Source organism: Staurois parvus, unplaced genomic scaffold (assembly GCF_062004578.1).
Source record: "Staurois parvus isolate SC_StPar_1 unplaced genomic scaffold, SC_StPar_1.0 ptg000715l, whole genome shotgun sequence".
NCBI lineage: Eukaryota > Metazoa > Chordata > Amphibia > Anura > Ranidae > Staurois > Staurois parvus.
Window position 1 is genome coordinate 2,797,392 of NW_028318511.1, and position 25,288 is coordinate 2,822,679.

Here is a 25,288-nt window from a genome sequence, read left to right on the forward strand (position 1 = left end):
GGAGCCGGTTTCCCTCCCGCAGCACCAGCAGGCAGGAGAAGCACTCAGGAATGGAGCACATCAGGGATTCGATACCACAGCATTATGATTTTGTAAGAATTTTCTTTATAGACTACACACATAGAGGTGCATTCTCCCATATTTTCTTCCACTGCAACAAGTCAATGTCACAGCGGAGAAACTGGGACCACTTACGCATATAGCGATGGGTATCAATAGTTAAAGGAGGGACATCCATCAGGAGCTTATATGTATTGGAGATTGTGCCCTTTTGATGTGGGCCCTGAATACACAGGCGCTCAAAGGGTGTAGGCTTTTCCAGAGTCAATGAGGGTGACAGGGTAGAAAAAAATAATGTATCTGCAAATAAACATAGAAGTGTTGGGGAGGTATGTGGGTATTTTTTTGGATGTCGGAAAATGATTTAAATTTCCGAGTTACGGGATGGACCAGATGACACAGTTGGAAAAGATCAGCTGAGGCCCATGGGAGCATTCGGTGTAAGGACAAACTATTCGGAATGGAGGGATTAAAAAGAACATTAGTCAGAGGGGAGCAATCAGAGGACAAAGCGAATTTAACCCTGCATGTCCTCCAGATAGACAAGGAGAATTTCATGGGTCCAAGTAAAAGGTGTCGGTGAGAAGCGATGGCCGCCGCTGACATATCCCAGAGCAGAGAGCATAATTGGGTCGGAGTTAGTTGTAAGGTTTCAATCTCAGTCCATTTGTTAGGGGGGCATCTGGTGGACCAGGAAATTAAAGATCGAAGGTGGGTGGCATAGTAATAGGTCACAATATCACTCCTAAGCCTCCCCTAGAGCGTAAAGAAAGGAGTAAAGTGCGTGCAATTCTATGTTGTTTGTTATGCCAAATAAAACGTAAGAGAGATTTTTGGATGGAGTGCAGCTTAGACATAGGGATAGGGATGGGGAGAGTTGCAAATAGATACAAATGTTTGGGCAGTACGGTCATTTTTATAACATTTATACGTCCAAGAAAGGAAATAGGCAAGGTGTCCCAAACATTTAAGGAATGGGAAATGGCAACAAATAGGGGGGGAAAATTAGCCTCATATATGGAATGGTAGGAAGAAGTAAGGTTGGTACCCAAATACTTCAGCGAGTGGGTACACCAACGATATTGGTAAGACGCTTGGAGAGAGGTTAATATATTGGGTGGGATATGAAGTAGGAGTGCTTCGGTTTGGATGTATTTACCTTGTAGCCTGACAGGGTCCCAAATAATTGTAAAGTTTTATGAAGAACCGGAAGAGAGGTGCAAGGGCTAGTTAGATTTAAAAGGATATCGTCTGCAAACAGGGACAATTTGTATTCACGCCCGTGGGAATGTATCCCTCGTATGTCAGGGTTAGATCGAATGGCAATTGCCAGCGGCTCTAGGCAAAGGATAAACAGTAAAGGAAAAGTGGGCAACCCTGCCTCGTACTGTTCAACATCTTGAAAGAAGGAGAAAGAAACAAAGACAATCTGACCTCTGAGGATGGGGAGGAGTAAAGGACTTTCAAGGCCGCCACAAATGGGCCCCGGAAACCAAATCTCTCCAAGACCATAAACATGTAGGGCCAACTAAGGCGATCAAAAGCTTTTTGAGCATCCAAACTCAGCAATATAGCAGGGGATGAAGTTCGGTTAATCAGGTCAATAGACCTCCTGGTATTGTCCGCAGCGTGTCTGGCCGGCACAAAGCCCACTTGGTCCCTGTGTATGAGCTTGGATATGAATCCAGAGAGCATATTGGCCAGAATCATAGTGAATATTTTGTAATCAGAGTTTAACAGGGCAATGGGGCGGTAATTGTCTGGAATAGAATGGGGGGGATACCTCTTAAGAGATCATGAAACAGAGAGAGAAGATGTGGGGCCAAAATGCCTATGAACATCTTGTAATAAGAATACGGTAAGCCATCAGGTCCCGGTGATTTGTAAGAAGGGAGCTGCTTAATCGTATCAAACAGCTCCTCAGATGAGATATCAGCATTAAGGGCTGAAAGGTCAGAGGGTGATATCTGCGGCAAAGAGAATGACTCAAAGAAGGCATCGAATGATGTTTTAAGAAGAGGGGGATGAAGATCTGGGGTTAAACAGTTTTAGAGAGTCTTATAATATGATCCAAAAAGTGAGGCCATTACATGAGGGTCATATGTAGGTGTACCATCTGATTGAAGAAGATAGTCTGGTAGCGAGGAAGAAGATTTCATTTTAAGCCTGTTGACTCGCATATGGTGGGGCTTATTGGAGAATTCATAAAATTTCTGTTTGACCTAAAGAAGTGATTACACAGATCTATGTGAGTCAAGAGCTTTGATTTGGTCACGTAGGGAAGTAACCCTACGAAGATGGGTTATGGACGGTTTGATTAGCAGTTGACGCTCGGCCAAGGATAATTGGCGAATGAGAGAAGCCTTGGCGCTGGCTGAGGATTTTTTCAAACAGGAGCCTATAGAGATACATATTCCCTGAAAAACTGCCTTGTGGGCCTCCCAAAGGATTGAGGAAGAAGTCACCGAGCCAACATTGTGTTGAAAATACATATCTAATCCCCGGGAGAGTTGGGCAGTAGTGAGAAAGGTCTCATTGAGACGCCAATGACAAGCTTTTGGTAAAGAATCAGGGAAGAAAAGATTCGGAGTCAAACAAGTGTGATTGGACCATGTAATAGAATTGATTTCGGATGAAACCAAAAGGAGTAAGGGGGCAGAGACGAAAAAATGGTCCAAGCAGGAGAAACTCTGATGAGGGGTGGAGTAGAAAGTATACTGTTTATGAAGGGGATGCTTGATCTGCCAAGCATCAAAGAGACGATGTTCCCTTATCAATTTGCGAAAAGATTTTGAAGTGGAACACTGGGGGGGATTCAAACAGTACCCTCCTATCCTTGTGGGGGGACATGATTAAATTAAAATCACCTCCAATGATCATATGTGGTGTGGTAAAGGCATTCAGTCTAGCAAAGGTTTGGGAGAGGAAATGTAGTTGACCCACGTTCGGGGCATACAAGTTTAACAGGATAAGGGGAGAACCAGCAAACATACATTCCAAAATGATATAACGAGCCCGTGGGTCAACTTTGGAGGAAATGACCCGAAGGGAGCAGTGTGTCCGGATCAAAATAGCCACTCTGGCTTTCCCAGTGGGATCAAAAGCTGAGTAGGATTTGTAAAAAAACCTCTAGGCAAAACTAAAAGAGCCAGTCGACTTAAAATGGGTCTCCTGGACGAAAATAATGTCTGCTCCGGAGGAGGAAATTCCTTCAAAGCAATCCACCATTTTTGGATGGAGTTAAGACCTTTGACATTGTATGATAATACCCATAAAGTCATCATTAGATAAATATACAAATAGCAAATGTACCCGTATAAAGAATAATTGAGATATCATCGATGAGGCAAATCTAAGAATAGTAGGGACCTGAAACATTAAAATAACACAGAAAAGAGAAAACACAGTAGGAAACACAGATATCCGTAAGGATATAAACTAGACCCAAGTCGTCTAGGCCAATGGCTAGACAAAATCAGGAGCAGCACGACATCCGACAAATCAGGAAGGTCGTCAATCCCGGCCAGGAAAAACAAAAGTGAATAATGCACTCAATAATGCACTCAACAAGGGTTCGGCCAGCCAAAGAAAAAAAACTTGTGTAAAAACCATGCGTGAATCAGGAAGGAAGGATCAACACTGGATTCAAAACAGAATCATCGGGCAGGCGGATCGATTGACCGAGGAAGACGTGGACGTTGTGGGGTGCGTGAGGGTCTCTTCCGGCCTCCGTAAACTGGAGTCCAGATCTTGTTGGGGGTGGTGGAAGGACGTGATAGTGTAGATGGCAACGTGAACACATCATCTGACAAAGGTGGAAGTCCCAGCTGTTTTAGGAAAGAGTCTGCCTCTTGAAGATCACGGAGAACAGCTTGAGTATTGTCCCTAGATATGACCAGCTTAAAGGGGAACCCCCAGCAATACGGGACACGGTGTTGCTGAAGGTGTGTGGTGTGTGGTGATCGGCTTCAGGGCTCGCCATTTGGCCAGGGTAATCGGGGACAGGTCGCAGAAGAGTTGGAGTCTGTCACTTTTAAATTCCAGAAAGGATTTATGGCGAACTGCGAATATGGATAGTTTTCCAAGTCCTCTTGTTGGAGCTACATTTGGGACATGGAATGCTTCAGATATGCGTTGTCTTCCTCCAAAACATGAACGTATTGCACCAGTTCATCAAACTTATTTTCAAATTGATCCGTGCAGTCTCCAATCTGAGCTATTTCCCCCCTGAGATCCAAGGCCAATTTTCCAACTTCAGCAGAAATGGATGCGGTGATATTGCGTAAAAATACTTGCAATTTATCATCTAACGCTGAAAGTGTGAGAGAAGATGATGATGCAGCCTGCTGGGAAATCTGGGTAGAGGGTTGCTGAATTCCTGCTGCATGGTGATCTATTGCCCCTCCATTTATATCCTGTGGGTCAGAATCCTCCATCTGGGGATGGATCAGGGCAGAGGCTGTCAGCTGTGTCATGTTGCAGGGAGGTGTAGTACACTGGGGGGTCCGAGATCGCTCCCCGGGGTCCTGTTATCACTAGAGGCCGGGGATTGCGACCTTGAAAGAAACCGCCGGAGCGGTAAGGGCTGCAGACCTTGTGGCTGCGGGGAGGGCTTCCAGCGCCCTATCTTCCCCAGGGGAGCCTTTCCCTGGTGCCGAGCCGGGTGCCGAAGGAGTGGGACTCACCCGGAGTGGAGAGAGAGCACAGACACGTGACGGGTGAGTCCATGCTGGCCGGGGATGAGCGGAGCTCAACGATTAGGCGACCGCCATCGTCCCTGGTCGCGCATGCGCCCCTGCAAAATTCTCTCTTGCATTAATAGAGGTATAGACTCCAGAGAGAGAGATATAATTTTAACCCTGTACAAATCATTAGTAATACCTCATCCTGAATATGCAGTTCAGTTTTGGGCACCAATTCACAAAAAGAACATTGGGGAACTGGAGAAAGTACAGAGAAGGGAAACCAAACTGATAAGAGGCATGGAGGAGCTCAGATATGAGGAAAGATTAGAGGAACTGAATTTATTCTCTCTTGAGAAGAGGAGATTAAGGGGGGATATGATCAACATGTATAAATACATCAGTGGTTCATATAGGGAACTTGGTGTAGAGTTATTTACCCTGAGGTCATCACAGAGAACAAATGGGCTGTCTTTACATCTGGAGGAAAAGAAATTTAATCTCCAGACGCGGAAAGGTTTCTTCACATTGAGAGCAGTGATAATGTGGAATAGACTCCCTCAAAAGTTGGCTCTGGCCAGCTCCTTGGAATGCTTTAAAAAAGGCCTGGATTCTTTCCTAGATACACAGAATATAACTGGATACTAACATTTATAGGTAAATTTGATTAAGAGAATATCCGATTGCCTCTCGGGATTTCATGAAGGAATTTTTTTCCGTGCAGGAACAAATTGGATCATGCTTTGATGGTTTTTTTGCCTTCTTCTGGATCAACTGTGGGTATAGGATTATAATAGTGATGCAGGATCGTTTACCAGGGAGAAGCCTGTAAGATCCAAGATTAACTCATATACCTTGGATCAGAAAAGAAGGATCTTTAGACATGTCCAAAATATATGAAAAATCATACTTTATTTAATTTTTACTGATACTCATCACTGTGTTCCAGTCTGTGTTAACCTCCCTGGTGGTATTCCCAAGTGTAGCTCAGGGTTAACTTTCAGTACTAAAAGCGGTAACCCCAAGCTACACTTGGGATTACCCTGCAGCGTTGCTCTGGGATTCCCTCTTGCACTTACCTTTTCCTTCGCTCCCGCGATGTCCCCCCAGCAGAGTCCCCGGCCATCTCTTCTGGCCGATGCCTACAATAAAAATACAACATATTTCCATGCAAAAAAATGTACCACTTTGAGCACAGAAATATTGACATAATCAGACTGCTAGGGAGGCTAAGTGGTCATCTGAAGTTCTTGCTAATACATGTATGCTAGTATCCTTGCTGTTTGAAATGATCTGTCAAATCCTTGGCCTTAGATAGATAAACTCCTATATCTGGGGAGGTCCTTCCAAGATGGAGGAACTGCCCAGTGGGCAGAACAGTAATCAGTGAGTGGTGATAGTGATTCACAGCATGGAGCAGCATGTTTCAGCTGTGGGTTTTCTTGTTCTTGTGGTTAGTCTGGAATTATTTTTATAGATTTTTAAATCCAAAAATTTAAATCCCTCTTTGCTAGCAATACAAATAAAATAGTAGTTAAAACAATTTTGTCTAGTTTATTAATACATTCCCTCAACTGGACATCACTACCCCTGCATGCCACAAGCAATTGATCAATATAGTGCAGCCAGAGGACAACATGGGACCGATACTTCTACTGCCTGCATGTAATTAAGGCACATTTAATTAGGTATTAAGGAATACAGATCTGCATGTATTTGTGTCTTTTGCATCTACCTGGAGTCCAGCTCTAAATGTATCACTACATGCTGTATAATATTCTTCTATGTGTATTTTTATCAAGGTCTCTGTGGAAACTACAATAGTATCCAGAAAGATGACTTCATAACGAGTAGTGGAGCATTAGAGAACAATGCTGTTATTTTTGCCAATACATGGAAGGTTCAGTATCAGTGTCGAAATGTAGAACCAGATTATACACATCCCTGCATGTATAGCATAGAAATAGGTAAGATTGTCTTATCTCACTTAACTCTATATTATCTAGTAAAGGATTTTACCAAACACAAATGTAATTAGCAAATGAGTCAATTATGCATTAAGCACCATTCACGCGATTTCCAGTGCGATTTTGGAGAGCGACTTTGATGTGACTTTCAGTGTGACTTTGACTTTACACTCAATGAACCTAAGTCACATCAACAGTCTCACCAAAGTAGTGCAGGCACCTTTTCGAAATCGCTGTGATTTTAAGTTGCACGGGTGCCATTGAAATGAATGGGCTGTGACTTGTCATGTCCAAAGTCACATGACAAGTTGCGCTAGTGTAAATGAAGCCTTACACTGTAAAGCTAAGATTATGGAAATTATGTTATATTATAGTTTGGCACAGTGGCTAAATGGTTAGCACTTCTGTCTGGCAGTACTAGGGTCGCTGGTTCAAATCCCGCCATGGCTCTACCTGCCTAGAGTTTGCATGTTCTCCCTGTGCCTGTGTGGGTTTCCTCCCACACTCCAAAGACATGGTAGGTTCATTGGATCCTGTCTAAATTGCCCCTAGTATGTGCATGTATGAATGAGGGTTAGGGACTGATGTGAATGTACAATATATATATGTAACACACTGTGTAAATTGACAGTGCTATATAAGTACCATAAATATATAATGTTCAGACTGCATGCTTTTGTTTTGTAAACATTCACACCAACCATTTTCACTTTTCTCTCTCCTTAAAAAACAGAAAGGTACGCTCATTACTGGTGCCAAATATTGCTTGATACTGAAGGTCCTTTTGCCCCATGCTTTTCTTCACTGTGCCCTAACAAGTACTATCAGGTATTTTATCTCATACAAAATTACAGTAAATGTTCACTCTAAGAAAATGAATTAGTATTCCAGTTAGATAGTATAATTTCAGTAAATGTATATACATGCGTCATTATATCTTTGCAAATTAAAATTTATCAACATTCAAAACGACATCATATGTATAAAAGTTATGTGCCAGAAGTTCTCAGAGGGTGAAACTAAAATAAAATAAAAAGACTGCAGAACTAGATCTGCACCAACCTCGAAACTAATGACACATGTGAGAATCATTAAAAGATCAATAAAAAATGCTTAGATAGAAACGCATGTGTGAAGGTCAAACCATGCGTCTATAACATGGAAAAAGGGGAGAGAATAATAGTTTCAATTCACGTCACCCATTAGCAATAAAGCAGTTAAGGTCTACTATCTAACTGGAAATAAGTTCAACACATTGGCGCTATCGCGCCTATTTGTTATTTTTATATAGATCTGAATCAGATTGTCTTCAATATGGGTGTATTACACACCGTTGTTGAACTTGTCTTCATTGACATTCATCTGTCAAGCATAGGGCATTCTTGCCCTTCCATCCTGTGTCTTCGAGCTCCATTAAAATGGAAGACGGAGCCACGCACATGCGCCTTACTTATTGCACACTGGCGCATACGTAACCGCGCATGCGTCATTATGCCTATTTATATGCGCCTATTCGCGTCATCACGCCAATGGTTCCATACCTCTGAAGATGTGCGTGCGCACGTAACGCGTAAGGAGGAGCCTGGACGTCGAGACGCTACGCCGCCGGAGCCACGTGGAGGCCCGGCGGCCATTATTCAGAGTGTCAGGGTTAGTTTGTCTTGCTGACACATCTTTATGATACCTGCCTACTTTGAATTGGATATTATTTTAATAAAGCTGCTTTTTATAACCTTACTACACTATGGGTGTCCTTCCCCATAACTCCCTTGTGGAGCTTTTGCTTGCAGAATCTTGATCTTGGAATCCTACACCTAATCGGGAGCAGGAGGATCTGTTGCTGCATCCACAGAGGAGGGACCCACCATTCCTGTAACCGGACCAGCTTTACCCCCCTCTGGATTGAGGATCCATGAGCACTAGATGCACACTGCGTTTATGTGTCTTACTTCTGGTGAGTGCGTTTTTTCAGCCGTTTCCACACGGATCACCAATTCTGAATCCTCATTTGTCACTGGACACGTCCATATGACCAAGACTTTCAGTGGACTTATATTTGTTTTAATACTTTTAGCGCTGCACTTATTTTATGTTATTTCATTTAAGTATATATTGGTTGCTTAGAGTGCCTAGCCGCTTTCAGGATTAGCGCTCACTGTTGTTTTTTTCTATTTTGATTGTCTGTTACCGATTTTAGTTTGAAGCTGCTTTCCTATTTAGGATGGGTGATATCTTTGATGTTAGAGCCTCAAGAGCTGCCATATCTATTGATTTTTTCACCCATACCCATGAATCAAATGACCTTAGGGGTATTTTTTTACATCTTAACAATCTCACCACCACTGAGGTTAAAACTCTATGGGACGTCTCCTTTTTAGAGAGATACGTTGGAGAACAAATGGTCCCGAGAGCCCTTAGGTGGAATGTTACTCCTGACTCTGATGACACTGCAGCAGTGGCAGAATGGCACCAGTATTTTAACTTAGCTGGTTTAGATCTGCTGAAGTTCATCATTGCCAGAAAGAAAAAGAAACTGGCCATGTGAGACAAAGAAATTAACTTAGTTAGGGAAAGGTTAATCCCCTACAAAAGTAATGAGGAATATACCTCTGAGTCTAACAAATTAAAGAAACATCTGGAGCACATAGAAAACGAACAAAAAAAGAAAAAAAGAAAAAAGTATCAACGTGATCTAAATGATTACCAGTCTAATCTGATTTTTAAATGGCAAGAGGACCCCCTAGATGCCATGCAGATACCTGTTACAGCACCTACACCTAGGTCCCCAAAACCTCCTATACCTAAGCTATCACTCCCAAAAGGGAAAAATTCTAATAAAAATAGGAATAGAAATGCTAATAGCAATAAGAATGACTATCAGATCAAAACCTCTAATAGGTTTGAACCACTATCCAATCTACCTGACTCTAATGTGGGTTTTAGAGACTCTAGGTGGCACCCCAATAACTACCAGACGCCGCAAAATTTTAACCAACCATATCCCCTTGAGAGGAATTATCAACACAGCCCTGCTAGACCAGCTCAACATGGGGGGTATTACCGAAAGGGACCTGAGATACAATCGAATGATAAAGGGTACTACCCCTCTCGAAGAAATCATAATAAGAACTATAAGAAACCACACAAAAAATCTTACAACCCTCCGAGAAATCCTGCTCCTAACTATTACCCTCCAGTAACTCCTAGGGTCTATAATACTAATGATTATCACTATTATAATAATCAGGAACAACGTTTTTTAGGATCAGGCAGGATAAGAAAAAGGAGTGCAGACCAAGAGGAAAGAGAGGAGGAAGAAGAATACATAGATCCCCAAAAAAGGAGGAAGGTATAATAGGTAAAGGTATTTTTAATCTGAGTACTACATCCCTTTCAGATAATGAACTGAAGCTCCTAGATAAAGGATTAAAGTACGCGCCGGCTAGATCCCTTAACAAATTTGAGACGTTCATAGACGTGCACAAGTTTGCTAGAAAATTGTCCATAAAAAGACATTTCCTAACTAATCCCATTGCTACAGATTTAACTATGAATAAAAATAGGAATTCTTCTAACCTCAGTAATGCATCCACATTCAACCCTCCACCACAAACTAATTCTGCAGTGGGTCTCTTTAGAGATCAAACCTTAAGAGACTTACAGAAATTACAGATTAAGAAAGTATATGCAGATGCAAGTCTTAAACATGCAACTAAAACACTGCTAGAGAAAAATGACTTGGTCATCCGCCCTGCGGATAAAGGTGGAGGAATAGTAGTCCTTAACAAACAGGATTACATGGAGGAAGTATACAATATCTTGAAAGATTCCTCCACTTACCTTCCCCTTAATTATAATCCTACAACGACCTTTAAGAACGCCCTGAAAGCTATCATAAAGACAGGCTTTGAGAGAGATATCATCAACAAAAAAGAAAGGGACTTTCTCTGTCCCAAGGCACCTAAAATACCAATCCTCTATATCTTACCTAAGATTCATAAGGAGCCTTTGAGACCCCCAGGAAGGCCAATTGTCAGTGGGATCAATTCCCTTTGCTCCAAGATCGGACAATACATAGACCATTATCTTCAGCCACTAGTGGTCCACACCCCTTCATATCTCAAGGACACTAAACAGGTCCTAAATGCCATTAAGGATGCAGTTATCACTCCATCTACAATATTGGTTACAGCAGATGTTGAATCGCTGTACAGTAACATTAACCATGCAGATGGAATGAGAGCCGCAGAATGTTACCTAAGACAGCAGAGCCCTCTTGGTTCTACACATATTGATTTCATTATAGAACTACTTGAATTTGCAATGGTTAAGAATTACATGTGGTTTGATGGCAAATATTATTTACAAATAAAGGGTGTGGCTATGGGGGCGAAATTCGCCCCCAATCTTGCCAATCTATTTATGTCCTTCTGGGAGGAAGAGATTATATACTCTAGGGACTGGCCAGAATTGGTCTTCTATAGGAGATATATTGACGACATTCTCTTGTTGTGGAATGGGAATACACAATCGCTAGAAATCTTTTTCACTACCTTGAACTACAATAATCAAAATATTAGACTCACCTATAACTTCAGTCATGAAGAAGTTAGTTTTTTAGACCTCACCTTGGTGAGGGTAGACAATAAAATTATCACCAAAACGTTTTTCAAGTCGTCCGATCGGAATAGCTATATTCCTTTGGATAGTTGCCACCATCCCAGCTGGCTTGCTAACGTCCCTAAAGGACAATTGCTTAGACTGAGAAGAAATTGTACTAACACCTCAGATTTTCAGATACAAGCCAATATTTTGAAAGAACGTTTTTTGGAGAAGGGCTATAATGGGGTATCCCTAGATAACACTATCTTAGATATCACCCAGATTAGCCAGGAGGAACTTTTAGGTACCAATTCTAAGAAAATTAATGACATTTTTTGTCCGTTTATCACTACCTTCTCTGTCCAACATAGTGCGGTTAAACATATCATCAGGAGAAATTGGAATATATTAAAATCAGATCCAGTTTTGAATAACATACTTCCTGATACACCTGAAGTAATTTTTCGGAGACCAGCCATTCTTAGAGATAAAATATCTCCTAACATTATTAACCCTCCTGTTAAATCACTCACATTGTTTAATATGAAAGGTTTTTACCCCTGTAATAGGTGCATTGCCTGTAAGTGCAATGGAAGTAGAAAGAAGAAAACTTATTCCTATAGTTCTAGTCAAACACATAAGACATATGAAATAGATAAATTTATTAGTTGTGACAGCAAATTTGTAGTCTATCTGCTTGAATGCCCGTGCTCCAAACAATATATTGGCCGGACCACCAGGAGGCTTAGAGACCGCCTTCGGGAACACATTGCTAACATCAGAAAAGGATACAAAGACCATTCATTATCCCTACATTACAGACGTTTTCACCATAGGGATCCCACATCACTCAAGTTTGTGGGGATCGACTTAGTCACCCCACATTGGAGGGGTACACATAAAGCGAGAGCAGTTTCCCAGCTGGAGACTAAACACATTTTTGAATTGGGTACTTCCCATCCAGCGGGGCTCAACATAGACCTAGACCTTAACTGCTTTATTGCTAATGGGTGACGTGAATTGAAACTATTATTCTCTCCCCTTTTTCCATGTTATAGACGCATGGTTTGACCTTCACACATGCGTTTCTATCTAAGCATTTTTTATTGATCTTTTAATGATTCTCACATGTGTCATTAGTTTCGAGGTTGGTGCAGATCTAGTTCTGCAGTCTTTTTATTTTAATTTTATTTTCACCCTCTGAGAACTTCTTTCTGGCACATAACTTTTATACATATGATGTCGTTTTGAATGTTGATAAATTTTAATTTGCAAAGATATAATGACGCATGTATATACATTTACTGAAATTATACTATCTAACTGGAAATAAGTTCAACACATTGGCGCTATCGCGCCTATTTGATATTTTTATATAGATCTGAATCAGATTGTCTTCAATATGGGTGTATTACACACCGTTGTTGAACTTGTCTTCATTGACATTCATCTGTCAAGCATAGGGCATTCTTGCCCTTCCATCCTGTGTCTTCGAGCTCCTTTAAAATGGAAGACGGAGCCACGCACATGCGCCTTAGTTATTGCACACTGGCGCATACGTAACCGCGCATGCGTCATTATGCCTATTTATATGCGCCTATTCGCGTCATCACGCCAATGGTTCCATACCTCTGAAGATGTACGTAACGCGTAAGGAGGAGCCTGGACGTCGAGACGCTACGCCGCCGGAGCCACGTGGAGGCCCGGCGGCCATTATTCAGAGTGTCAGGGTTAGTTTGTCTTGCTGACACATCTTTATGATACCTGCCTACTTTGAATTGGATATTATTTTAATAAAGCTGCTTTTTATAACCTTACTACACTATGGGTGTCCTTCCCCAAAACTCCCTTGTGGAGCTTTTGCTTGCAGAATCTTGATCTTGGAATCCTACACCTAATCGGGAGCAGGAGGATCTGTTGCTGCATCCACAGAGGAGGGACCCACCATTCCTGTAACCGGACCAGCTTTACCCCCCTCTGGATTGAGGATCCATGAGCACTAGATGCACACTGCGTTTATGTGTCTTATTTCTGGTGAGTGCGTTTTTTCAGCCGTTTCCACACGGATCACCAATTCTGAATCCTCATTTGTCACTGGACACGTCCATATGACCAAGACTTTCAGTGAACTTATATTTGTTTTAATACTTTTAGCGCTGCACTTATTTTATGTTATTTCATTTAAGTATATATTGGTTGCTTAGAGTGCCTAGCCGCTTTCAGGATTAGCGCTCACTGTTGTTTTTTTCTATTTTTTTCTATTTTGATTAAACGTTTCCTATAGTTGCAGATCAGACCTGCACAATGATCTGGAGTAATTTTGGACCACTCCTCTTCACAAAACTGTTTCAGTGTAGCAATATTCTTGGGATGTCTGGTGTGAATCGCTCTCTTAAGGTCATGCCACAGCATTTCAATCGGGTTGAGGTCAGGACTCTGACTGGGCCACTCCAGAAGGCGTATTCTGTGCTGTTGCAGCCATTGTTTTGTTGAATTCCTTGTATGCTTTGGGTCATTGTCCTGTTGCATCACCCATCATCTGCGGAGCTTCAGGTGGCGGACAGATGGTCGTACGTTTTCCTGCAAAATGTCTTGATAAACTCTGGAATTCATTGTCCCATCAATGACAACAATCTGTCCAGGCCCTGAGGCAGCAAATCAGCCCCAAACCATGATGCTCCCTCTGCCATGTTTTACAGTGGGGATGAGGATTGGATGTTGGTGTGCTGTGCCTATTTTTCTCCACACATAGTGTTGTGTGTTCTTCCCAAACAACTCAATCTGGGTTTCATCTGACCACAGTATATTTTGCCAGTAGTGCTGTGGAACATCCACGTGCTCTTTTGCAAACTTCAAACATGCTGCAATATTCTTTTTGGACAGCAATGGCTTCCTCTGTGGTGTCCTCTCATGTACTCCATTCTTGTTTAATGTTTTCCTTATTGTAGATGTGTCAACAAAAATGTTAGCATGTGCCAGAGATTTCTGTAGGTCTTTAGCTGACACTCTGGGATTCTTCTTTACCTCATGCAGCATTCTGCGCTGTGCTCTTGCAGTCATTTTTACAGGACGACCACGCTTAGGGAGAGTAGCAACAGTGCTAAACTTTCTCCATTTGTAGACAGTCTGTCTTACCGTGGACACATGAACATCAAGGCTTTTGGAGATACTTTTGTAACCCTTTCCAGCTTCATGCAAGTCAACAATTCTTGATCGTAGGTCTTCTGAGAGCTCTTTTCTGCGAGGCATGGTTCACATCAGACAGTGCTTCTTGAAACCAGTAAACCCAAAACAGGTGTGTTTTTTTTAAGGACAGGACAGCTATCAGCAACACATCCAATATCATCACACTGATTGGAGTCAAGGTTGGCTCACTCCTGGCTCCAATTAGCTCTGGGAGAAGTCATTAAGCTAGGGCCTCACATACTTTTTCCTCCCTGCACTGTGAATGTTTACATGTTATGTGCAATTAAACCATGGCAACATCTAATGTTTGTGTAGTATTATGTTCAGCAGACTGTGTTCTTCTATTGTTGTGACTTAGATTCAGAGCACATTTTATGCCCAATTCATGCAAAACTCCACGTAATCCCAAGGGGTTCACATACTTTTTCTTGCAACTGTATACTACTAGTGTATATGTGGTCATGGTTTTTATGACTCATCAGTTAAGTGGGTCAGCCTCTTTCAAAGCTGAGCACTTTGTCTCCCTGCAAGGGCTTGTTTACACATGTGGTAGCCCTTGTTCACTGTGGGTCAATTTTCAAAAGGTGTTTGACAGGTTGTGAGGAGTTATTTATCCTCCTTGCCACCTGTCTTAATACATGAAAACCCATACCACTGCATTGCAAACATGTACATTGAATCGTCCCCCCAAAACAAACCCTAAAATCATTGTTTTTCTTATCAACCTTTCCCTTTAAGAAATGCCTCTTTGATACCTGCTCATCTAAAAAATCCGAAGACCAGTTGTGTGCTGTTTTTTCCTCCTATGCATGGGCATGTGCTACACATGGTATTGTCCTATTTGGATGGAGAAAACATGCCTGTGGTAAGTGACAAATTAGTAGACATGTGTAATTTGTTTTGTTATTAATCACATTTTGGACAAAGTTTGCATGATTCAGATGTATTTGAATCTTTAAATCACAATAGTAACGAATTTCAGCTAATCTGAAATAAATTATAATGAGAACAACAAATGTATTCATATTCATTTATTTAATTCAGATGATGTGATGTGATAGTTTGGACATTTTTTTAATATTTGAAGCATCCAATATAACGTAATGGTATAATGAATGAACCAGATTAATTCAGATCCATTCATTTTGATCCTAGTGAGCGTAGAGAGAATGTTCTAGTAAGATTATTTTTATATTGGGGTTTAACTTGAGAGACCATTCATTTCATTTGTATGTGTGTGGACCAACAAACATAGTCAGTTGGGAATGGGTAAATTCATTCCGCTTAATAGCATAACGAATGAATACGTATTAATTCGGATTCATTTATTGTATTCAGATGAGAGCAACGTGGCAGTCTTTGACTTTGGATAATCAGCAGATTCATTTTGCATTAACCTTTTTTCATTATAAAAAAAATCAAATAAACTCAATAAAAAAACGCACCAGTGCTTGAATTAAGTAGTGTACAAAACAGCAAACACACTAAGAGGATATCCTCTCTAAATAGCAAATCCAAATAAATCTCTGGTGTTGCGCTAGAGTGCAATCAAAGTAATATACATATTATGCACAAACGATACATTAATATACAAATATAAAAAGTAAATAAAGTGCTCAATAATAAACGAGTACCAAAAGTTTGAAGTGCTAAATAATTAGCATATGTGTGCCAGTCCCTATGGGGTATATATAACAGTCCCCTTTTGTGAAAAATAGTCCCGACTCTCATTTCAGTATAACCATCAGCATAAACACTGCACCACTGTGAGGACAATTAGGAGGTTTACTAGATCCTTTGGCCCAGGGCCAGATCTAGCTGGTCTTATATGGGGGTACAGTAAAAAATGTCAGGGGGGCAGAGGATAGGAGGTCAGCAGGGTAGCGTGTAAAATCAGGAATCAGTAGCGGAGTATACTGGTGGGTCAGCAGGGCAGAGGACAGGGTTTAGCAAACCAAAGGGCAGGGATCAGCAGTTGTAGGGCAGTGTACAGGGGGTCAGCAGGGCAGTGGACAGTCGGTCAGCAGAGCAGAGAACATGGGTCAGTATGATAGTGTATTGCAGGAGTCAGCAGTTTGTAGGCTAGTGTACAGGAGTTCAGCAGAGCAGAGGACAGTTATTTAGAAGGGGAGTGGACAGGGGTGAGTATGGTAGCGTACAGGGGGCTTTTAAAGGCAAACGTAGCCTCTAAACAGTATAAACAATATGTAAACATTGACAATATTAACAATAATCATAACAAGTAATCTGATTGGCTTTACAATTAGAAAGACAAAGCAGGATGACAAAATGTGAGCAACACTGGGATTATGAAAGACATGGGGCACCCTTGGAAAGAACAGAGAAATAAGTTCTGTGGCTGGCCAGTGGGAGGGTCTTAACAGGGGATTGAACAGAATCTGTGCCTGCTGTATACAATGCACACATATACCACAGTCCTCGAGCCCACAAAATACTAAATACTGTGCCACAGCTGATAGTCTCAAAAACAAAAACCTCGGAACAAAGGAACATTTTTTTAATTAAATGTTTCCATTTCATATGTTTTTATGCACACAAGAAGGATATCTTTTGCTTTGGCAGCCATACATGGATCAGAATTCCATGGATGGGCAGGCTGATTGTACAGAAGTTGATGTACCGATCAACTTCTGCACAATCAGCCTCTAGGAAAATTTGTGCACGATCAGCACTGCCGACTATAGCTGGCAGCACTGATTAATGTATTCTGGTGGCATTGAAGCCTCTTCACTTTCAGAATACATTACGTCAGTGAGAGTGATTCCCACATCCACGTCGAATTTGAGAGAATCAAGTAATTTTTTTTTTTGTTCAACCCAATGTATAGGCTAATGTATAGGCTGCTTTACTGAGCCTTTCCTTAAATTTCATTAAAACCAGTAAAGAGTACAGGGGTCAGGAGTAAGTAAAAAACAAAACATATGGAGTGTAGCAGTCAGGATGAGCATCAAGTTGTGGTGTACACATACTGCGACTGTGATGTTTTGTGGCCATGGCAGAAATTATATCCTCTGTTGCATTCTGTGGGTACAGTGCCTGCTGAATGTGACCCATTCAAGTGAATGAGGCTGCTGTGCAAGCACCCCACAACTGCAATGAACATGGTGGCAGTGCACTAGTGTGGGGTTCTAGGGGTTAAAGCAGGTGGTGAGGAGGTGATACAGCATCTCCTCACTGCCAGCTAACTTCACTCTTCAGAGACCAAAGCTCATGTAAACAAGTCCCTAAATGCTGGGGATGCTGGGGCTGGACAGGAAGGGGTTAAACATAAGCAACACAAACTTGAGAGAAACCTCCATCAGTTTATCCAGCCAGCAGATTGCCAGTCATCTCAGTAATACTACATGCGTTCCTGAGTGTTAACTGGACAAGAACAGAAAGGGGGAATAAGAAGGGAGGGAGATGGAGGCGGGAGAGAAGGGAAGGAGATGAAAGTGGGCGATGGAGGGGGGAGAGAAGGAAGGAGATGGAGGAGGAGAGAAGGGGGCGATGGAGGGGGGAGAGAAGGAGGGAGAGAATGGGGGGAGAAGGAGGGAAATTGTGTGAAGGAAAGATGGAGGGGGGTAGAGAAGGAGGGAGATGAGTGGAGAGAAGGAGGAAGATGGAGGAGGGCGGGAGAAGGAGGGAGATGGAGGGGGGAGAGAAGGAGGGAGATGGGGAAAGATAAGCTGTAGTGCAGAGCACAGCTCACTCACCCAGGTTGGTCACTGCAGGCTCAGGAAGAGGAATCGATCTTGCAGACATAATCTAGTTGTCGGCTGCAGTGCTTGAAATGTCTCACCCACACATCTTCTCAAGCTGAGCACTGGTTAGGAATCGGAGTATGGGTGGAGAAGACAAGAGGAGAGGGACAGGAGGAGGCAGTGTACATTGATCTCCTCTCTCTCCTGCCCATGCAGGGAAGAGGAGGGGGAGTGTGCTGTCTGGAATATCTGGACCGCTGCTGATAGCTTCTCTTGGATAAAGTCTGCCTGGGGGGTGCAGCTGAAATTTTAGGGAGCATAGCCCACTCCAGCATCCCCCTAGATCTGGCCATGCTTTAACCCCTTAACTATAGGGGGTCAACATACACCTTATTATAACACTTCCAATCCAGACTGGTGTATCTCAAGGCAGACCACATGTATCATCAAAGGCTCCTCAGACAGTCCTGATTTCACAAAGTTGGCACATATTCATATAAATATTAAAACGTGCCTCTCATAGTGCTGATAGTTTAAATAACATTTATTAAAAAGAGAAAAACACACTTACAAACATCATAAACTTTCCAGCAATCATTAAAATACTCAAATATCAAGGCTCTGCATAAATGGCAATTCTTATGCAATGACATCACAAAGGAGGCTCCGCCCAATGCATTTCATCATATCAGACATCTTCCAGGGCTAGGAGACCACCCTCTGCCATCGCCCTTATATGTACTCCAACCAAGCCTCAATTTGTAATATTCTTGCCTCTATCTGAATTACATGGTCGGGAATGAATTATTATACAAAATGCACTGCACATGAAATGGAAACATATTGCAATTAAAAGAACAGTAAGGTAAAAAAGTGAAATAAGATGGTTCCTACTTATTGTGCTTGGCTTGGATGGAGATAATTCCATCATTATCTCCAAATCATAACATAATGAATTAATTCAAAATTGATGTCTTTCAATTCGTTACTTTGGATGCATGCAACTCCAGTTGATATCATCCTATCAGCTCATTCCATTTCTCTTTGTGGGTTGGACTAGCAGGGATATAGCCTTTTTTTCTGCAATAACAAAAGAATTACAGAACTTCCAAAAATACAAATTGATTTGGAACAAATAATATACGTATATTCTCCTGAAATAAGGAAGTATTCCCCCAAAAAAAGCATTCTAACATAATGATTGTGACTAAATTCAATTATTTACTTAACGAATGAAGCCAAAATTAAACAAAACTAATTTTTCCACTGTGCACATCTATACAAATTAGGATGATACTATAGAAAATGTTACACATAAACACACTAATGGACATATGCCAATAAAGTTGCATCAGTTGTGTCTGTCTCTTTTACATTGCAGTTAGCAAATATGTCACAGACTTGTGAAAGATTTATCATAATGATGCATTTTATATAATAAATGCATAATAAAACCTTTCACTATTGTTTTGTCATATGCAAAAGTCAGGTTGATTTGCCACAGATTTTCCAATTTATCAGAATTTGCTCTAAGAAAGTGAAAATGTCTTGAACTAACTTTGAAGGGGTCTATGTGCCTTTTTTTAAGTAGAACTTTAAATTAAAAAAAAAATTGCAGGGAAGATTAAATAGGCAGGACTTTTTTTAATGCAGAATAGACATACTATGCATTCAAATTATTACTCTGCATTAGCCCCTATGCACAGGATGTTTTGAAAACAGCTCCTAGAGGCGGCTTGCATTTTTTTTCTGCCTGTAAATGCTGCTGCATGTTAGCCTATTTGTCAGTGCACACATAGGTGTTTAGAGACAGGGGTATTTAGAGGCAGAAAAAAAACACTGCCAGCACGTCCAGGAGCAGTGGCGTTTTGGCAGAAAAAAAAGTGATACCTGGAAACATTTGTAAATGCATGTCAATGCTAGGAGTATATAGCACTTGAGTATTCATTAATTTCAATGACCAGAATAAATTAATATTCTGGCCAATGAACTGAATTAACATCCATAAAAAAAATTTAGAGATATTCCCCTGGGGGCTATGTATTGAAAGAAGCCCAGTGAGTATAAAGAAGTATAAAACAGTAATGTTTATTACAAAAAAATAGTTGTGATAAAACGAATCAAAAGATTCAATGAAGTAAGTTGCAATACAATGATTCATAGTTCACATACAAAACATACAAAAATGTGCAAAAAACCTGACAATCTGTATTACATCAACTGACAAATGAGCAAGCAACCCAAAAGAACTTGTACAGTGATATTGTCCAGATGAATCCAATGCGTTTCGGAATTCATGCTTCCTTGTTCAGGGAATAAATATGTCAGTTCTAGAACATAACAATGTATCAGATAAATGTGAACAATATATAATATCAATTTAAAACCACTTGCCTACCGGGCACTTTTATCCCCTTCCTGCCCAGGCCAATTTTCAGCTTTCAGTGCTGTCGCACTTTGAATGACAATTGTGGGGTCATGCAACACTGTACCCAAACAAAATTTTTATCATTTTTTTGAGACGCATAGAGCTTTCTTTTGGTGGTATTTAATCACCAGTGGATTTTTTTATTTTTTGCTAAACAAACTAAAAATGACTGAAAATTTAGAAAAAAAAATGATTTCTTAGTTTCTGTTATAAAATGTTGTAAATAAGTAATTTTCCTCCTTCACTGATGTGCGCTAATGAGGCTGTACTGATGGGCATTGACAGGCATCACTGGTGGGCATTGACAGGCATCACTGATGGGCACTGAAAGGCAGCAATCATATATGGCACTGATAGACGGCATTGACTGACACTGATTGGAACTGTTAGGTGGCACTGATACGTGGCACTGATGAACACTGATTGGTGGCACTGACAGGCATCAAAGGTGGGCATTGACAGGCATCACTGGTGGGCATTGACAGGCATCACTGATGGGCACTGAAAGGCAGCAATCATATATGGCACTGATAGACGGCATTGACTGACACTGATTGGAACTGTTAGGTGGCACTGATAGGTGGCACTGATGAACACTGATTGGTGGCACTGACTGGCGCTACTGATAGGCACTGATAGGCAGCACTGCAAGGCAGCTCTGACGGGCACTGATATGTGGCACTGATGTGCACTGATATGTGGCATTGATGGGCACTGGTATGTGGCATTCATGGGCACTGACAGATGGCAATTATGGGCACTGGCAGGTGGCACTGATGGGGCTATAATGATCATCAGGGCACTGATGATCAGTGCCCTGATGATCAGTGTACATATCCCCTCCGAGGAGTGCAGATTACCAACTCTCCTCTCCTCTCGTGCTGTCAGCATGAGGAGAGGACTGCCGATAACCGGCATTTCCTATTTACATGTGATCAGCTGTGATTGAACACAGCTGATCACATGATAGCGCCTACGTCATCGGCTCTCTACTGCAATCAGTGATCCATTGTGTCCCAGGGACACAGCACACCACCGATCGCCATGCCACATGCCCCCCAGGAACATGCATGCGCAGCTAGAGTGGGAGGACATCATAGGGTGTCATCCCAGAACTAGAGAACCGCTGCCCTGCTATAATTTCCTTATATGGTGGGCAGGAGGTGGTTAAAAATGTGTGGGAAAAAAAAGGTTAAAGTGATATTATGTATTGTTCATAATTATTTGATACGTTGTTATGTTCTAGACCTGACATATTTATTCCCTGAACAAGGAAACATGAGTTCCGAAATGCGTTGGATTTATCTGGACAGTATCACTGTACAAGTTCTTTTGGATTGCTAGCCCATTTGTCAGTTGATGTAATACAGATTGTCAGGTTTTATGCACATTGTGTATGTTTTGTATGTGAACTATGAATCATTGATTGCAGCTTACTTCATTGAATCTCTTGATTCGTTTTATCGCAACGATTTTTTGTAATAAACATTACTGTTTTATACTACTGTTTACTCACTGTGCTTGTAACCATGCATAGTCCCTGGGGAGATATCTCTGCATTTTTTCTTGGTCTCTATAAATTGGGATGATGGCAAAAACAGTATAAATGATGGTACATTTTAATATATTTAAAATTTTTGCAAATTAACACCCGTGTGATTGGCCTTCTCCAATGCACCTAAACACATTACATACACCACTATCAGGAAGAAAAGCATCTAGGAGAGATAGCAAAATGTCTAGTGTGCATGAGGCCTTAAAGCGGAACTACACTGCATCTGAGCACCACAAATCAAACACGCTATATAGATCATTTTTAATATTCAAAACAAACTCACCATCCATCCATCTCTCCATGCTTTGTTTTGCTGAGAATTCAGTTTGATAAACACCTCCTAACATTTCTGTCCGAGGCCATCTTGAGTAAAGGCGGATGATTTATGTAGCATTTACTTCCTGGAATCCATCTGCCTTTAGCTCAGGCATGCAGGCAGAAGGGTGTGCTTAGCTGAGAAAACCTCTCCTTCCCTTCTCAAGACTCCTGGGATGTATGACATCATTTGCCTAGGCATGGAAAACCAGGACGTACCTGAACAAATGTAAAAAAAAGTTTAAAGCAAGTCAATTTAAATACCTTCCTATCTATTTACTAATGTTAGCAGCATAAGGAATAATAATAGCTAATGTTGATTGGTTGATTGTTGAGTGAGACAGGCAGGTAAGTAGCTTTAAAGTTACAAGTTACTTATCTGCTTGTCTGCTCTGTACATTGAGCAATGACTGAACTCCCTTCCAGCTTGGCCCGGCTGAGGATGCCCTAATTTGAATAGTTGCTATACAGAGACAAGGTCAAGTAGTGATATAGCAAGTAATCCTGATGGAAGTCCCCAAAGAGAAGAAGTATCTGTGATGTAGGTGAATCTAGACTGGAATCAGCAATGGAAAAGCTCCAACATAGAAAAAGAGAAGCAAAATAGTTGTTATGTTTTTGTTCAGCAAAAATTTGGCACCTTTTGTTTGCCAATGTCCTAACCTTCTGTAGGCATCAGCATAACCCAACTGTTTCTGAATTCCTCTATTGGCAATAGAGAAAATGCCCTATTTTGGTATTAAGGGAACTAAAGATTTTTCTGCACCTCTTGTCTGGCAAACCTGGTATTACCCTGATATCTCTCTAATCTCTCTAACTGAAAGCGCTGAGCAAACTGCTGGCGCTATATAAATCCTGTATAATAATAATAATGATAACAGGGCCCTGCCTAGCAGTAAAACCAGACAAGGATTCTAATACATAACCAATCTAAAATAAAGAAGGTGTTTGGCTTGACATTGACATTAAAGTTAAAGTGCAACTAAAGGCATGTGTCAGTTTATACGGGACACACACACTACATATACTGTATATAAAACAGTAAACCCCATTTAAGTCCCAAACCCAAAGCATTAAAATGTTTCTCATGTCTGTAATGACATAACATGTAATCCAGCCTTGCTTGCTTCTGACTCACAATTCTGACACCGATATTGGGAAGAGTTCCATGTCATTTTAGAGATTTTGGCTAGCTGCTGCTTGAAATACATCTCCCTTGATTTAGTTCAGCACACTACTTTATAGAGTCATATTTGTTGAATTGGTTTGTGGGCTAAACCAGGAGCTTGGTAATCACTGCTAGTTACACTTATAACCATGCCCACTGTACAGTAGACATGTCATGTTGGATTCACAATGTGACACATTTGGTGGCAATGTCATGATGTGAAAATATTGTGTTTTAGAAGAAGTAGGGCATTAACTCTTCTTCTTCTGGGATCTAACTTACATCTCAAGTTTTATAGTAGAGCACAATTTCAATTCTGACCATAGTTCTACTTTAAGTAATGCGTCTATCCTTTTGAACAGAAATTATGTCAAAACCTTTTCTTTCCAGAACACTTCACAAAGGACTGTCCAAAAACCTTTGTGTACAGTTATAATGTGACTACCTTCATTCCCACCTGCCAGTCACTGTCTGAGCCAAAAAACATAACATTCTTTGCAGTTGATGGATGTATCTGTCCGGCAGAAACGTATCTTAATGATGATGGCTTATGTGTGAATATAGAAGACTGTCCGTGTTACTATAAGGAGTTAATTGTGCCTGCCAATGATTCTCTACATGTGGGTCGCAATATCTGGTAATATAAGCCTCTTACCTGTAGATCTCACATTTACATTTTTCACTAATGTTTTCAATTTAACAATCCACAGCTATAAGTATTAGATAAGCCTTTCCAGTTTCATTGTCAAAAATGTCATGCACTATGCAAATCTCATGTCTATCATGCACTATGCAAATATGTCTATCATGCACTATGCAAATGTTACCTAAAATATAGAACTCATCTGTAAAAGGAAGGGTTACTTTCAACCCAAAGAGTGGGTCCTCCAGTGAGTAGATATGTGCACTATAAGGGGGTATTACAAACTGAAAGGTGTTCAAACTTAATAAAGTAAAATAGATCAGTACTGCTTAATTTGAAAATGTTGATATTAGTGCAATGCTGGGGGGGGGGGGGGGGTTGCTTATGTGACTAAATGGGATAAATATCAGCTAGGAAACAAAGTATGGTTTTCAGCTGGTCTTTATGAACAGTTTCACGTAGTGACATGTGTATGTAACTGTTGATCTTGAAAGCAAAACTCCACATTTTAACCACTTCAATACAGGGCACTTTTACCCCCTTCCTGCCCAGGCCAATTTTCAGGTTTCAGCGCTCTCACACTTTGAATGACAATTGCGCGGTCATGCAACACTGTACCCAAACTAAAATTTTATCATTTTCTTTACACAACTAGAGGTTTCTTTTGGTGGTATTTAATCACCACTGGGGTTTTTATTTTTTGCTAAATTAACAAACAAGACCCAAAAGTTTGAAAAAACACCCACATTTTTCTTTGTTTCTGTTATAAATGTTTGCAACAAATAAGTGTTTTTCATTCATTTAGGCCAAGATGCATTCTGCTACATTTCTTTGATGAAAATAACCCAAATCAGTGTTTATTATTTAGTCTGTAGGAAAGTTATAGAGTTCACAAACTATGGGATATATCTGAAAAAGGATCAATCCTGAAGTACTGACGGCCAATCTAATTTCTTGAGGCCAAGAAATGTCAGAACA

General features: G+C 41.0%; 1 protein-coding gene across 1 annotated transcript in view; it reads left to right on the forward strand.

Moving 5' to 3' along the window:
- The window catches only part of LOC149445616 (mucin-5AC-like), a 156,850-nt gene that overhangs the window by 75,524 nt on the left and 56,038 nt on the right, over positions 1-25,288 (forward strand). The window contains exons 15-18 of the mRNA XM_089653502.1: positions 6,545-6,709; positions 7,443-7,537; positions 15,236-15,362; positions 24,058-24,304. Coding sequence (XP_089509628.1) covers positions 6,545-6,709; positions 7,443-7,537; positions 15,236-15,362; positions 24,058-24,304 — 634 coding nt within the window. The remainder of the gene's footprint in view (positions 1-6,544; positions 6,710-7,442; positions 7,538-15,235; positions 15,363-24,057; positions 24,305-25,288) is intronic.